General features: G+C 45.6%; 3 protein-coding genes across 3 annotated transcripts; 1 reads left to right on the forward strand and 2 right to left on the reverse strand.

Annotated features, from left to right (window-relative positions):
* Positions 1–466: 466 nt before the first annotated feature.
* On the forward strand, positions 467–1,387 carry LOC112877536. The gene has a single exon (XM_025941858.1). It carries the CDS (start codon positions 588–590, stop codon positions 1,038–1,040), a length of 453 nt encoding a protein of 150 aa, XP_025797643.1. The 5' UTR covers positions 467–587; the 3' UTR covers positions 1,041–1,387.
* A 1,581-nt stretch (positions 1,388–2,968) lies between these two features.
* On the reverse strand, positions 2,969–5,567 carry LOC112876135 (uncharacterized protein C18G6.09c-like). The gene is made up of 4 exons (XM_025940186.1): positions 5,319–5,567; positions 5,095–5,214; positions 3,348–4,880; positions 2,969–3,256 (listed from the first exon to the last, which is right to left on the reverse strand). Exon 3 carries the CDS (start codon positions 4,838–4,840, stop codon positions 4,265–4,267), a length of 576 nt encoding a protein of 191 aa, XP_025795971.1. The 5' UTR covers positions 4,841–4,880; positions 5,095–5,214; positions 5,319–5,567; the 3' UTR covers positions 2,969–3,256; positions 3,348–4,264.
* Positions 5,568–6,391: 824 nt separating this feature from the next.
* On the reverse strand, positions 6,392–13,530 carry LOC112876134 (serine/threonine-protein kinase EDR1-like). The gene is made up of 13 exons (XM_025940185.1): positions 13,099–13,530; positions 11,114–11,536; positions 10,851–10,957; positions 9,411–10,642; positions 9,143–9,183; positions 8,931–8,999; positions 8,711–8,811; positions 8,374–8,452; positions 8,200–8,298; positions 8,052–8,120; positions 7,916–7,965; positions 7,293–7,469; positions 6,392–7,175 (listed from the first exon to the last, which is right to left on the reverse strand). Exons 1-13 carry the CDS (start codon positions 13,528–13,530, stop codon positions 7,040–7,042), a joined length of 3,015 nt encoding a protein of 1,004 aa, XP_025795970.1. The 3' UTR covers positions 6,392–7,039.
* Positions 13,531–15,532: the final 2,002 nt, after the last annotated feature.

Here is a 15,532-nt window from a genome sequence, read left to right on the forward strand (position 1 = left end):
AACAACCGATCGATCCGACAAGGCCAGGTGTGTCGTATCATGAACAGTGACTGAAATCTAGCAGAAACGACGAAGAGATTCTGCCGGGTGGTCCTAGGTCGACAGTAGCTAAGCTGTTGTATAAGATTTCCGTTCAAAAGTTTATAGAGCTTGTAGAGACCAAGAATCACCAAGATAAGATCCTTAGTGATAAGATCCTAGCATGTCAGTCCTTTTCTTATCTCTTCGGAGTGCCAAATATACCGTCCATAAGTAACATCGCTACCTCTCAAAGCTCACAGAATGCATCATTCGTCAGATTACCTCTGCAAGAATTTCCACAGTTGAGCTAATCATAATGATCAACGTTTTCTTCAGATGCCAAGCCAAAGATTAGGTGTAATCCACAGAATGAACAATAGTACAGTAGCACCTCCAAGTAAACTTCACTAAGCTCACTCTCATCTGAAGCACAAAATGACACGTTTTAACTGACGCATCAGCGTCACAGTAAAATTTCAGAGCTGTAATCTCTAAAGCCCCTGCACAATGCAAACAGACAACACCGTCCCCTGGTTCCTCACCGTGTGTCTCACTGCAGCATCAACATGCAGTGCGAACCTCACAGACTCCACTGCTTAAATACAGCACCCGGTCTCCCACACGCTAACCACAGCTCCACCTGCACCTCTGCTTCTGATCAAGCTCTCTTCCAGTTCCAGTTCCAGCTGCACCTCACCTCGGCGGCCATGGAGGCGGCCGTAGAGTGCGCCAAGTGCGAGTGCTGCGGGCTGGTAGAGGACTGCACTCAGGACTACATCCTGGGCGTGCGCGCCACCTTCGGCGGGCGGTGGCTCTGCGGGCTCTGCTCGGAGGCGGTGCGGGACGAGGCGGCCAGGGGCACGACGACGAAGCAGAGGGGCCCTGCCGCCGCAGCAGCCGCGGCGCGGCTGGAGGAGGCGCTCAGGGACCACATGGCCTTCTGCGGCAAGTGCAGGCGGAGCCCCGCGTTCCGGGTCGCCGACGGCATGCGGCAGATGCTGCGGAGGTGCTCCAAGTGACGGCGTCGCGTCGCACCGCATGACGCGCCGTCGATCCGGTCAGCGTCGTCTAGCAAGTCTTGAAGAAGACGAACAAGATGAGCACCGCGCCATTGTATTATCTGTGCAGTAAGCTAGCATTCTGTGGAACGAAAGGGCACGTCAGGTTCGGCGTGTTAGTGATCTCTGTTAAATTCAGGGGCTCGTAGGCGTTGTACTATAGGGTAAGCTAGGACGCTGCTACTTCTTAGCTACTAGTCATCAGTGCCATTAGCAGTTGGAGTCTTAGGCTTGGAAGGTTCCTACATTACTTCTTCAGGTCTTCAGACTACAAAGCTGTTTCATCAATAAGGAAACCTACTAAACTACGGTCCTACGTGTATGATTCTGCGATGCGTATTTCTTTCAGTGAGAGAAGGTGAAGATGCAACAGTGAGAGGACCATTTCTGGCTCTCGTTCTCCTATCTGGCGAGTGTGAACTTACCACTTGTTTCTGAAATCAAACCAACCTCGTTCCTTGTGGCCTCGGCTCTTGGAGTGACGACCTCCTCAAAGGTGCCTCATGCTTAGTCGCAATCTTCGAGAGCAACAACGGAGGAATGGAGGATGGACGCGTCTATTTCAGGCTACAGTGCAGGCTTGCCCGTTGCTACGCTGCTAGCTGCACCTGTTCTGCTGCTCTCTGTCTTTTGCATCCTCTCAGGCCTACTAGCTGCTACACTGACCACACAGAGCACTGATCAGTGACCATCGCTATACTAATCTTGGTCACAGCAGTTGTTAGGCTCAGCTTACTACTCCGTTCTAGAACCATACGCATGGGTTCGTTTCGACGGGCCTATGATCATGCTGGCTCTCCAGCCTATATGATATGCCAAGTACCAGCATGTACGGTGGAAGATGCTTTTGCTCGGAAATGATAAGCCGAGCGAACCGCGAGAGGTGCCTGTCGAGCAGGATTCCTGGCTGGTTGTTAGCTTGGCGTCACCCGATGAATGATTCGGTTGGGCAGTCCCATGATTGTAACTAATCGACATCATGTTGGACACTGCTGGCTGCAGCGACAGCTGAGGGCCTAGAACAGTTGGGAATTTGAGATGCTATGCTCCTAGCGACCAAGCACCCCTGACCAGTTGAAATTCACGCTCAACTACCTTCACTGTTGCGGCTCGTGCATTGTGACAATTCATCATCACCTCTCCGGATGCCATTCGTGATGAGCTCAGGGCTTCAAGCAGTAGCAAATCCGTGGGCTATCTCGCTTGCACCTAGTTTTGCATACGTTTCGCATTGTAATTCATGCCTGACAAAAAATTTTTTTGGCACCTTCGTATTGTCATTCCAGAACACGAAGAGTGCCATGTGATGATAACCTAATGCTCGCTAATGTAAATGGGAATTCAAAAATGCAACACGCAGAGCTGGCGTTCCCATCGGCAAGCCCAACTTGCACAAGACGACGAGCGTCCAGCCAAGGGTCATGCATAGCACAGCCGGATCACTAGTTGAATCAAACATGTTGGCAGGTACGGAAAATGGAGAGCACGCAGCCCGCAGAGAGCAGCTAGCCATAATAGCCAGCACAAAATTACAGAAACACAGACTAACAGCTCCTCAGGTAACGCCTAACGACGTCAACGATACTGACATACATTTGTTCTCTCCAGAGCAATCAAACCGCAATCGTGTATATGCAACTAAAAGTTCTTGAGCAGCTACAAACATCGAAAACAGACCACAGAATATAGCGGCAGCAAAAAGTTCTTCCTTGTACGATCAAAATCAATTGTCTTTCCAACACAAAGTGACGTCACCAAGCATCCCAATGCAGATAAATCCTCAAAAGGACACCATTGTGACTCAATGATCTACTGGTAGACCATAAGAAACAGGATGGATCCATCTTCACACCAGTTCTTGTAGGAAATACCAAGCCATAACATAAATCTTCAGACAAGTCACAGAAACAGGACCAAAATTATCATGATGGTATAACAAAGTTTTGTTAAGAAGAAAGCAACAGAATGCCACAGCATCCACATGGAAATACACTGACGGCATATATGCGTAACAAAATTAAAACAGTACCACAAACAACTAGCCCATCAAATATTACATAAAAACAACAGTCTAGCACAATACTGGGCAGTGAAGAAAACAGATAATTAAGTGATGGACACTTCATAAATTCTAGACTCCAAGTATGGGTACCATGAAGTGCATTGGACAGGCAAACCTGCAGCAGAAATAAGGCCAGACATTACATTAGCACCAGCAAGAGATTATATCTATGATAGTGGGTAAAGGAGCAAGAAACAGATCATTACCATATACAGGTTTGACTGTTTGAGCACTTGCAGATCTCCAACATATGAAGTCCTTTAAGAGAATATATGAAGGAGAGTATATCCTGGGCATGCTCCAGGAACAAAGGCAAGGAAGTACCAAAGATGCCTAGACGAAGGCAAAGCCACCACCAGATGCAACTCTGAGAGCAAGGATATGAAATTGATATTGGATGGCATGGAATGCAATTTGATATGCAAGGGATGCAAAGAACCGGAGAAAAAAAAGAGAGTTAGTTGAGACACATGGAGAATGAACATTGAGTTGGGACTTCATAACAACAACTCTCAGCATCTTCATTCCAAAAAACAGAAGTGCTTGAGAGGGGAGATCCTTGCGAGCTTTGCAGAACACAAGGAGATGTTATGAAGGGAGATGAGTGAGTCAGGAGGATGCAACTTTGAGACAGAATGCAAGTTTCATGAGATGCAGCCATCCTACAGATGACTACAAACATGGCATGATGTAAGCTAAAGTTATCTAAAACTTGAACAATACTAACCTACATGCCCTTCCTGACATGAACTACAGGAGCAAGGATTATGCAGGCTAGCACTACTGGCTAATGATAGTTACCAAGGATGCAAATGACCTATCTAATGCCTAAAAAACCAACACCTAAAAGGAACATTGGATACTAAAAGGTGACTACAAGGTAAGCTGTAAAGGTGACCCGTAAACTGCAGCGACCTCATGCATCTCCACCAATCTCCACCACCACCACACCTTCACTGCAGTTTCATACTGCCTAACCTTCTAGCTGTGCTTGCTAACCACCTACAGTACTGTTGAAGAAGAACCACCGTCAGATGCACGGTGGCTATTCTCAGCTACCATATACAGACTACCAGGGTTAGTTGTAGTTAACCTATGTACACAGAACTGCCAACCCCCTCATTCAGTGATCCTCAATTTTCAAGTGAAGGATCCTCCTCAGATTCTCCGTTGCAATGGCAGCATCGTTACCACTAAAGAAGCTAACACCTGAGCCTGCAGTCGGTGATGAAGGCACTGACTTGGCATGCACAGGCAGCACTTCATCATCTGACCGGTCAGCAGGTGGAAACTCAAGTGAGACACTGCGCTTCTGGTGGAGGGAGAACTTGGGTATCGGCAGGGAGCTGGGAGGTGGTGAGTTGGAGAACCCCGGGCCAGCCCAGAGCTCAGGGCGAGAGGGAGGGGATGTCGAAGGGCTTATGGAGATTGCTCTGCTGCGCTTTTTCCCATGGTGCCCCTGCTGCTTCGGCGTCTTAGGCTCAGGGGAGGAGCGAGTCCGTGCCACCCCTGGCGCGGGAGGGGACGGCAGGATGCCGGTGGTGATGCCGGAGTGGAAGGCGCGGCAGTTGCCGGCTTGGAAGCCGCGCACAGGCTGTGGCGAGGAGAAATGGGGCGACGCTGATGATGCCTTCTTCCGGCGACCAGAGGAGTGGTGGAGCTGGTGGCCGCGTTGCTCCGAGATGACGAGCGTCGCCATGGGTCGAGGTGCAGGTTCCCTAACTGAGACAGCTTAAGCCCTAGCGCCAAAAGGATAAATCAAACACAGAAGCATATCAGACACTGCACTTTAATTACAGAACTAGCAAGCACTACCAAAAATCTGCGCAGAAATTTAAATCAGACGATGAAATGAGCAACAAAGTGAATCATAATGCAGAAATGGTTGCTTCCAGTGCACAGATCGACAAATCTAAGCATACGAAGCAGAAACATGGATCTACTGATACATACCTTCCAGATCTAGAACCGACGAACAGATCGAACCGCACTAATGACGTCCCTCCTCAAACGATCGCCTATACGCTTCTCTCCTCAGTCCCAAACCAGATCCGCACGCAACGCGAGCAGACACTGCATCGACAGAACCAAAACCACCACCACCCATCAATCAAACCCCCTCCCAAATGAAAATCCTGAAATCAGCGCGCGGGAGTGGGTTCCAGCCCCCAACTCACCAAATCGACCGCCACAACCAGTGGGAATCTCCGAGAAAACCACCCGCCGGACCGGAGGGAGGTCGCGGAAGGATCGATCCGCGCGCGATCGGGCGGATCTGGGGCGAGACCGCCCTCGCGGCGCAGGGGAAGCAGAGCGCGGATGGACGATTTGGTGGCGTTGGCGGTGGTTGGGGTTAGTGGTGTGGAAGGAAGGATCTAGTCTATCACGATGGACGAGAGCTACACGACGACGGACTCGAAACGGCCGGCTCAGAGCCGGGTTTAAAAGGGTCCGGGTGGAGTCCGTGCGCGTCGCACGGGTCGTGCGTCACGCAACGTTCCTTTCGGGTGAACTGGGCCGGCCTGTACGGGGTGGGGGGGCTCCGGCCGTTGGATCTTGGTTGTCGGCGCGGGTGGGCGGTGATCCGGAGGACGCGTGGTGGGGAGATGACGTCTGCGTGTGTTGTGGATAAGGGAGGCGCGGAGCGGGAGAATGGGCCGAGGGATTGCGGTTATCTATCTACTGAAGATGCCACTGGGCCTCGGTAACAGCCGGGCTTAAATACTGTAGTATGCAAAGACGCTGTGTGGATTTTTTTTTTCACTTTTTCACAAGTGATTACAGAATGATATAAACTACATTTGCGTGAAATAAATGCACTTTCAGAATCTCCTTTGCAGAAAAGGAGAATGCGTTTAGAAATCAAATCACTTGACATTTTTGTGAAACAAAAACCGATCCTACTCTTAGAAAATAAAAACGCCCTACTTCCCAATCTCAAATTCTCGGATGCTACGTATAAAACACAAAACGGGGATTACATTATTTTACATGAAATTCCATGCACTCCAAAGAGCAAATGATTTTAGCAGCCACCATGCAGATAAAATGGTTGCATTGGCATATTTGTAACATAATTTCATACTCTATTCGTTCCAAATTGTAGGTTGTTTTAGCAAATTTAGATACTATGCACCTAAATAAACATTATATATATATATATAGCAAAAATTATGTATCTACATTTACCAAAACAACCTGCAATTTGAGATTATCATTTTTACATCTCACGGGTGAAAAGTGCTCCATATAAACGAACAATGAATCAGATAGTGTGCTTTATTCAGTTGATCAAGGAACGGGCTAACAAACAACTAATTAATCATGTGTACAGACACAAATCTTCCAGTACAATAATGAATCCTACATTTACGTGTTCTGATCGGACAGAATTACAGCAATTCCAACTTTCAAATATTGCTGCCTTTTGCGCAGCAAGCCAGCAATCCATTTGAGCAGTCAGACACTTCACAATCAGCACAATGAGCTCTCACTGCTTTCCAGAGGGCTCGCACCCGGTTGGATGTACTATTGACACCGATATAAAAAATGAGGTGTTACATACTCCCTCCGTTTTCCATTTTAAATTGTAGGTCATTTTAGCAAATTTAGATGCATAGTTTTTTTTCTATATATCCAGATATAGTGTATATCTAGATACATAGAAAAAACTATGTATCTAAATTTGCCAAAAGATCTAGAATTTGAAACGGAGGGAGTTTCGATTTCAGGACGGCTCTATACATATTCTGCCGCGGAGGCCTTGTCGCGGCAGCAGGACGTCTACCACCTGGGGCGCTCAATCTACAAGGTGCACCCACATTTGTAGACTTTTGGAGAAACACAAACGGCAAGAACAAAAACTACGCACAACAGGAAGTGGAAGGCCCCCTTCTTCTCAAGGGGTAGAATTCACTGAGATTTCTTGATGAACAGGGGGGCTCTGTGTCTCCTGCTGAGAAGGGCTCACTAGCCTTTGAACAGTCTTCAGAGCACTTGTTAACTGTGAAAATGAAGGGCGCAGATTTGGGTCCCTGGCAATAGACAAACCACATATTAGTGTGCATCTAGCATCAAAAGCCAAATTTTGATTGCCATGACAAAAACACAAGACTTTCAATCAGAAAACATTCTGATTTATTAGAACTCACTTCTGCCAGCATTCGTATATGATCCTTGCTACCAGAGGATCAACTTCCTTGGGAATATCAAGCCGTCTATCCTGGAAGCCAACTGCCCCCACGACTTGCATTGGATTCATCCCACTCCATGGCATTCTAAGTGTTGCCAGTTCCCACAATATGACACCAAAGCTGTAAACATCGCACCTGCACAAAATTCAGATGAGTTTAAGATGGTTACTGATTTTAATTAAGGAGACCAGTGAGGATCCTATCATACTTCAGCTCTGTAAAGTATAGAAAAGTCTTGATAGAGAACAAACAGAAGTGGACATTAATTTTTAAACCAACACAACAGATCCTGTCTGTTGTGCAAATGGTGTGTATATGAGGTATAAATTATTTGGAGCATGTAGAGCCTGACTAGATAGATGCAGGGACCCAAAACATGAAAAATTCTAAGCAGTATATCACAGTCAACTCAAGGAGTCAAAATTTTGAGCACAATAAAAAAAAACACAAGCACAAATATTCCACGGGAAGATAGACTCCTATATCCATGGAAATGCTGTATAACTTCACACAGAACATCCAGCATGAGAAAGATAGAACTTAAACTAACAGTTAAACGAAAGCATCAGAATACCACTCACTTTTCATTTGATTGTTCATTCCGCAAAACCTCAGGTGCCATCCACTCGGGCTGATAGATGGTACCAAAAAAAATCCATTAAGAAATAAAGAAGAAAAAATAAGCATGATTGTGGCATCCAGATGCTAGCTACTTACTGTTCCAGCAGTGGATTTGGATGACAAAAATGTACTGTGCTTCAACCGTGAAAGTCCAAAGTCGCAAACCTGATTTATTGCATGCATTGATATGAAGGATTATTGGTGGCTAAGTATTAAACTATCAATTGTGAGCAAGAGCGCATACCTTTACATTCCAATTATTGTCAACCAGCAAGTTTGGGGATTTCAGATCTCGATGAACTATTGTAGGTACACTAGTGTGCAGGCAATTCATGCCTTTGGCCTTAAGAAAAAATAGTCATTTGAATGAGCAGTGAAGAACAAACATATCAACCAAATATGCGAGATTCATCCATACCACATCAAGGGCCATCTTGATCCTCCGTTTTTCATCAATAAGGCAATTGGGGCGGTGAAGGATCTTATACAAGCTTCCCCTGAGCAAGGACATGATCATGAAACAACAATGAATCGTCAAACATGAACCTCTTTAGATATTTTTTTTTATCAACTGGATGAGTAAGATTATGTAGAATTTAGCAACTCCAGTATTGCAAGAACCTTCACATCTAATACCATGTACAACTGTAGAATTATAAATTGCTAAAAGAACTTTCATGTTGTCTAGACCAGGATATTTAATTCACACATTCCACAATATAAACACCTTTGCATAGTAATGCCAAGTAATATACCTTGGAAGATATTCAGATACAATAGATAAGTTCGGCGGACGTGTAACAGCACCCATAAAGAGAACAATATTTGGATGGCGCAGCCGACGCATAATTCGTACCTTGTCAAAAAAAAGTACATAAGTATTATCAAACAGTGCAGCGGCGGACTGAGTAAATATGAAAATTGAATGGTGTATTTAGTAAACTCCAAGATAGAAACAGATAAAAGTTCACCTACTTCACTCCTAAACTCATCCAGAGCATCACCATAAAAATCTTGATCCAAGAATTTTTTTACAGCTACTTCCTGCAAAAAAACAGAAATTTCACTGCATTAAAACATATTTTGTTCTCTTATCTAAAGTTTCTTTGTGACTTCATTCACAGAACATCTTGGACAAATGGCCAAGCTCAAGATACAAACAATAAATGGGGGAATGAACTGCTTACTGTTCCATTCCAGTCAGCGCGGTAAACCTCTCCATATGAACCTATTGGAAGGAAGCAATTAAATTAATTGTTTTCCCACAGAAAACACAAAGATGCAAGTTCCTGCAACCAGCTCACTCCTACTCAATCAATGAAAAGGCATAGAACCCACCAATGCTAACAACTTGAAATACAGTCTAACATGTTTAAGATTAGTTTCCAAAACAAGCCCTGATTGTTAGTTCAAAGGCAGCAGATCATATATCAAAACTTGGTAGCAAAAACGTACCTAAGCCAATCCTTTCACCAATCACAAGATCTTCCCAAGGAATTTCACATTCAGACACATCATCAAAATCAAGCCTCTGTGACCTGACATCCATATTTCTTGATGGTGTTGACGTGTCCATGAATCTGTCGAGGGGAGATTTTTTTGGGTCAGGGAGTAATTTCTTATTTTCCTGCTTTACATCAAGGTTTTCCGTGCGTTGCTTTGCTTGATTCTGAACTCTATTCATTGGAACTCTTCCTTCTGCAGGATTACCCCATGGAAATCTTTCCTGTGGTGGTTGAACTAGGCCATGCTGATCGTCCAACCTAGAATTTGTAAGAGCTTTGTCCAAATCACCATGGACAACCCTTTCAGGAACCTTCCCAGTCTCAGCTGTAGAAGTAATCTTCATGGCAGGGGTACCAACCATAATGTTACCATGATTATGAGGCTGCGCCGCATATGATGTATCATTACGCAATCCAGCATTAAGATTAGCATTCTTTGTGGTTGGACGTGGCATCTGGGATGATGATGATGATGCAGCGTTATTGCCAACATTTCTACGTGCAAATGAATCCTGAACATAATTGTACTGTTTGTTGTTGGAAACATCATTGTAAGGAGACCAGTTCTTCATAACTAACCGCTGCTGTGGCCTTCCAGCACTAGGCGCTACGTTCTCTCTGCGCTTTTGCAGCTCATTGTTTCTATTATCTGGCCCTTTGAATGCTACTGAAGTTTTCTTGGACTCAATACCTCCAAAAGGATTGAGGTCAGCAAAAAGGTTCCTTGACTCTGGATTTTCATGCATATCTTGAAGCCGATTTAAATTCTGTGGATGTTCCCCTTGAAGTACAACTTTCTGCTGGGATGATGTACCAGCAGAAGTTGAAGGTCCATCTGATTGCTCATGAGACACCAGCGTCCATGAACTGTCAAAAACACTTCCAGCAGGAACAGATGATATGCCACTCGAAGAGGTTTGAGAAGATGCTGCTGCTGCATCTGTCTCATATCCAGATTTGCTATCTGATATCCAATCACCACTGCTAAACAAAGGCAGTTGGCCACCTTTAGGTTCAGGAGGCAATGCACTAGGATCAAGATTAGCATCAATGGAATTTGATGATCCAGCGGCCTGATTCAGACCGAGTTTTCTATTAGAATTTAATGAATTGCCCTTCCAACTTAAGATATCTGCTGGAATAAGAGCACCAGGAGCAGCCATCAGATCAACCAAAAACTCCCTACAGAAAAATCGCAATAATAAAACTACTTAGCAAACATAGAGTAGCAACAAATAAATTGAAACACAGTAAACAGCAATAGCACATAGATAACACACTTGGAAGTAACTTACAGCAATAGCACATAGATAACACACTTGGAAGTAACTTTCACTAAGTATCCATGCACCATGCTACGAGCAAAGTGCAACGATCAAAACATAAATACCTTTCATGGTCCATCTTAATTATATTTATAGCATCATCATCATCGCCACCAGTATAATTGCTCCCTTTGACGAGTTTGCATGGAATGCCAACACTATCGGCAAGGATCTGCACGAAGAGATACAGGACATAGCTGCATCAGTGTGTGCTTCTCAGCTCAACAATTAACAATACAATACTTTTTCAGAAACGTCCTAGCTAGCTTTCTTGCTTGCATTCATGCATCATGTGCATGGGAAAGGGAGAGGGATTGAGGAAGGGAACCTTGAAAAGCAGGGCACGGTGACGTGATAGCCCTATCTTGATGCAGCCAATAGGCAACAAACTTGTTTGTAGTGAGGTTCTCAGCTCAGTACTCTTCTCCAGCCACCTTGTGAGCATGTCATTGGCATCTTTTACAGGTCCACCCATATTATCTGTAACAAGCTCAGCGATTCTTTGCACTAAGAGTGTAATATTGGCAACTGGGAAGTCCAACAGGATGCACTGTGCCACTTGCTCCATCTCCTGCAAGGTAGTATCAATGGCACGGTTGATTACAATGACTTCAAAGCCCAGGTCCCCTATGCCTGTTTGGAGATCAGCTAGTGACGGCATCTTCCCCTGCCTAGAGGATTCCATAGAGGAGCCAACGATGTCATAGAAACCATCAATAACTTTCTCATGATAATCAAGAAAGTTATAGTCCTGAAAGAAGTTAAAAACATAAGTCAGAATGGAGTATGAATGTTAAAAGAAAGCCCCCAGTCTTCCACCCTCGCATGCAGTGATAAATTGCCCAGTGTATAGTATTAGGATTGGTATTCGAGCTAACAAGACAAAACAACAGAACAAAAATACTGGTCTTCCATGTCCAAGAGGAGCTCCAATAAATAGGGATTTGCATTGGCTCACCAGATATTTGACCAGCCTAAACACACCATACAAAACTTGACAACATGGTATGATCAAGCAACCCTATATTTACTGAAAATAAAATACCGCTACCTGATCATCTCCTTCTTGGCTAACTATATTCCACCTCCATGCTACACTAGCAAGCATGCAGCTTCTTTCTTTTTATATACCTAGTTTTTTCACACCCTGGCCATGCCTACAAGGCTGTCTATTTTTTGCATACATTTCTCAGGAAAAAATGCCTTTTATTTTGTTATCCATTTTTTTTTCTTTAGCAGTGTGGTGCTGGGAACAATTCCTCTCTTTCCTAGTAGTTGGCACACCAGGAACCGATCCTTTATCACTGTGCCAAATACATCAATATTTTTTGCATGCATGCGTACAGCCTCTGAATAGTAAGTAGCATTTTCATTTCTTCGTATATCATTCCGGAGTCCTTGACTGAGGTGAATCATAATAGCAAATAAGACACAAGGTACTACCCCAACACAATGACTTCATTCAAGCACACACAATACAGAGCAATCAGCAATGATTCAGAAAATAAGTATTTTAACGGCATCAACATAGCACGTATGAGAGATGGAGCCTGTAATTGCTGGCTTCCACAGCAGCCTCAACCTGGACCATTATATTTCTATGGCCTACAAAATAGGAGCACTTATCTGATTGCAAAAGTCCATTAGGACATCTACATGGTCTCCAATATGACACTTTAATTGCGATATCTACAAAAATATATTATCTTAAATAGAGAGAGCTATATATTACAAAAGTACTCCCTCCGTTCCAAATTAAAGGTCATTTTAGCTTTTCTAGATACATACTCTTTCGTATGTATCTAGACATAACATGTATCTAGGTGCATAGCAAATGATATGTATCTAGAAAAGCCAAAACAACCTATAATTTGGAACGGAGGGAGTACTTTTTATGATGAACCTAGAAGCTCCAATCCTGTGCTGACAATCTATGTGCAACTTAGACATTGATTGTCAAAGCCAAAAGGCTCGACCTAGAACAAAGTATCTTCTAATTCCAATGCTCAGAAGCAAGCATGAAGCTTAAATGTGGTACTTAGCATTTCTTCACAATGTATTATTTGCCATGCTTTGAGATGAAGTGAAGCTCAATTGCAAACTAGAGAGTCACAAAAGCTAATGAAACCAACTAGTAGAATTTAAATGTGCATGAATAGAGAAATCGGATGGTAGAAGATGATTGCCCAATTGGTAAGAATGAACTGATATTGTGATCCTTGGTCCACACTAAGTCTAGACAGTTGTTCGGTGTAGCAGAGACGGCTTCAACTCAAGTATTATACTATTCATCATCCCGAGAGGAAGGCTCACCCAGTATCGCCGGGAGAGCGAGTCCGCGGTGTGGCCCTCGTCCCGGCGGGCGGCGAAGCGGTCGAGGCTCATGAGCTTGGCCTTCCTGATCTGCTCCCCGTCCAGGTCCCCCACGCAATCGCCGTTGGAGGACGCCGAGAGCGCCATCGCCAGCTGCATCTGGAACTCCTCCTCCGACGATATGTAGTCCTCCCCTCCTCCCGCCCCCGTGGGCGTCGCCGCCGCGGAAGGGGGCGAGGAGGAGGCCGTCGAGACCGAGAGCGCCGGCGCCGCCCCCGTCCCCGACGGGGAGCTCGAGGGCGACGGCGACGGCGGCGGCTGCCCTTGCCCCTGCCCCTGCGTCTGCGCCTGCTGCGGCTGCCCCGCCGAGGACGACGCGGGGTCGTTGGACCGGTGCTGCCACCTGATCTTGCTCTTGAACAGGTTCTTCATCGCTCCGCCCCCGAACCCTCCCCGCTCCCCGCGATCCCGGCTATCTAGGGTTCGCGTTCCCGCGTGCCGGGCGGTGTGGTCGGCGAGGAGGAGACGACGACTCGTGACGAGGAAGCAACGGGGGAGGCGAGCCGGTGGGGACTGGGGAACGGGAAGAGGAGGAGAGAAGAGAAGAGGGTGAAGTCGCCGAGGGGTGTGACCGCAAAAACGGCGCGGCTGCGGGCTGCGCGTCGGGTCAGTGCGTGCCTTTGCGGCCTGGCCTGCGGTGCTGCTGGGCTAGTGATGTTTAATCAAGGGGCTGGGGTTTGGTGTTAATTACCGAAGGAACCACCGGATTAGTTTACGCGGATGCGGGGGATGACTGAGCGCCGATCGTGGGTAGGGCCCGGCGGGGCTGCCGGGCTGCAGCAGCTCGTCCTCCAAGGCACGCGGCCTGTCGCGCCTCGCCCGAGAATTCGACAGTTCGAATCAAGTTTAAGAGCTAAATATTGAACTGCTAATACGTTCAATCCAATAAATGTCACAGAGATTGCGAGATGACGGCCTGCTTTCCCTTTCGCGATCCACGTACAAGTCTCCCTCATTAGGTGCCATTTACTTCGTCAGATCGGTACGGTTTCCTCGGATTTATTGCATACCAGGCTTCTGTCAGCTTTGATTTGGGTCTTAAAATGGGGCCGAGTACTAGATAAGATGGCTGCCTGACCAGAGTATGATGCCCAAGGAAACATCAGACGACGTTCAGAAATCGGAAACCTTTTCGCACTTCATGTCGGAGTCTGATGCACTTAAATTAAAGTTCCTGCGTTTCAATCTTCAACCATGCCAATTGTGTTGGTCAGTTCGTACACTACTACACAGGGTTGCTAACGCATCTGCCCTGCCCAGCTGAGAAACCTTCCACTTTGGTCGAATGGTTCAGGTCGGGTGCAGGTGCATTGTTCTGCAGCCGGATCTTCGCGATCCGGCCATCATCAGGAAAATCCAAGCCTCTGATTAGCCTGAGACAGGGGGAGCCAGCGGTGGTTCAGGCGAAGCTATCGCGGTGGGACGGCCGGAAGCTTCGTGCCGGGCGGGGCGGCGGGATGTCTGAGTCTGATCGCGGTGTGAAAGACAACCCAGGAGGCGAACCGCCCATTTCGGATAGTATCGAATATTTGATATTAATTAGAAATATTAAATATAGACTAACTATAAAATTAATTATATAAATAGAAACTAATTCACAAGATGAATCTATTAAGCTAATTAATTTATCATTAGCATATATTTACTGTAGCATAATATTATCAAATTGTGGACTAATTAGGTTTAATGGATTCGTCTCGCGAATTATCCTCCATTTATGCAATGAGTTTTTGTAATTATCCATATTTAATACGACATTTAATATGACGGGACTAAAATTAAAATCTAGTCCTAAGGAACTAAATAGGCTCTAAAACATAGAAGAAACTGAGAGATTTGATCGGAGAAAACTCCTCTGACATGACAGCCTCAGCTAACGGCTCGACGCTGCTGCATCCATGTCGACGGGCAAGCGGATTTTTGTTTCTCTTTTTTTGGTTTTCAGACGGAAGAAAACGACCTGGGAGACAGGTGTTCTCATGTTAGCAAAGCCAAAGAGGCGGCCAAAAATTATATTCGCTGTTCCTTTTCTTCTGTCTCAGAGCGTCAGAGCCCAAGCCGAACAAGATGAAAGCCATGAATATCTAGGCTGAGGAACGATTGTGCGATGGTGAAATCTACATATGTAGAGAGTTTTCCCTGGTTAATTGGCAGTTTAACACACCGTCATGATACGATGCATGGATGTACTCCCAGGAGACATGCCGAGAGACGACCTAAGAAAACACAACACAATCATGCGTTAGAATTCATTTCACAGGACAATGGACCAACGTTACGGTGCAGTGGAGTAACTGCGAAAGGAAAGGTGACAGTAAATCAAGTTGAAGTCGACAGTCGCACAACCCTTTTACAGCACAGCTCAAAAGATGAA

This window comes from Panicum hallii, chromosome 9 (genome assembly GCF_002211085.1).
Source record: "Panicum hallii strain FIL2 chromosome 9, PHallii_v3.1, whole genome shotgun sequence".
Lineage (NCBI taxonomy): Eukaryota > Viridiplantae > Streptophyta > Magnoliopsida > Poales > Poaceae > Panicum > Panicum hallii.

What these genes read in the sequence shown, in the direction of transcription:
- LOC112877536 (XM_025941858.1), top strand. Translation starts at nt 588, where the DNA reads ATGCAGTGCGAACCTCACAGACTCCACTGCTTAAATACAGCACCCGGT.
- LOC112876135 (XM_025940186.1), bottom strand. Translation starts at nt 4,840, where the DNA reads ATGGCGACGCTCGTCATCTCGGAGCAACGCGGCCACCAGCTCCACCAC.
- LOC112876134 (XM_025940185.1), bottom strand. Translation starts at nt 13,530, where the DNA reads ATGAAGAACCTGTTCAAGAGCAAGATCAGGTGGCAGCACCGGTCCAAC. An exon ending in ACCGTGCCCTGCTTTTCAAG is followed by an intron (nt 10,958 to 11,113) that starts GTTCCCTTCCTC and finishes CTCTTCGTGCAG; the next exon opens with ATCCTTGCCGATAGTGTTGG. An exon ending in CCAAATCCACTGCTGGAACA is followed by an intron (nt 7,966 to 8,051) that starts GTAAGTAGCTAG and finishes ACCATCTATCAG; the next exon opens with CCCGAGTGGATGGCACCTGA.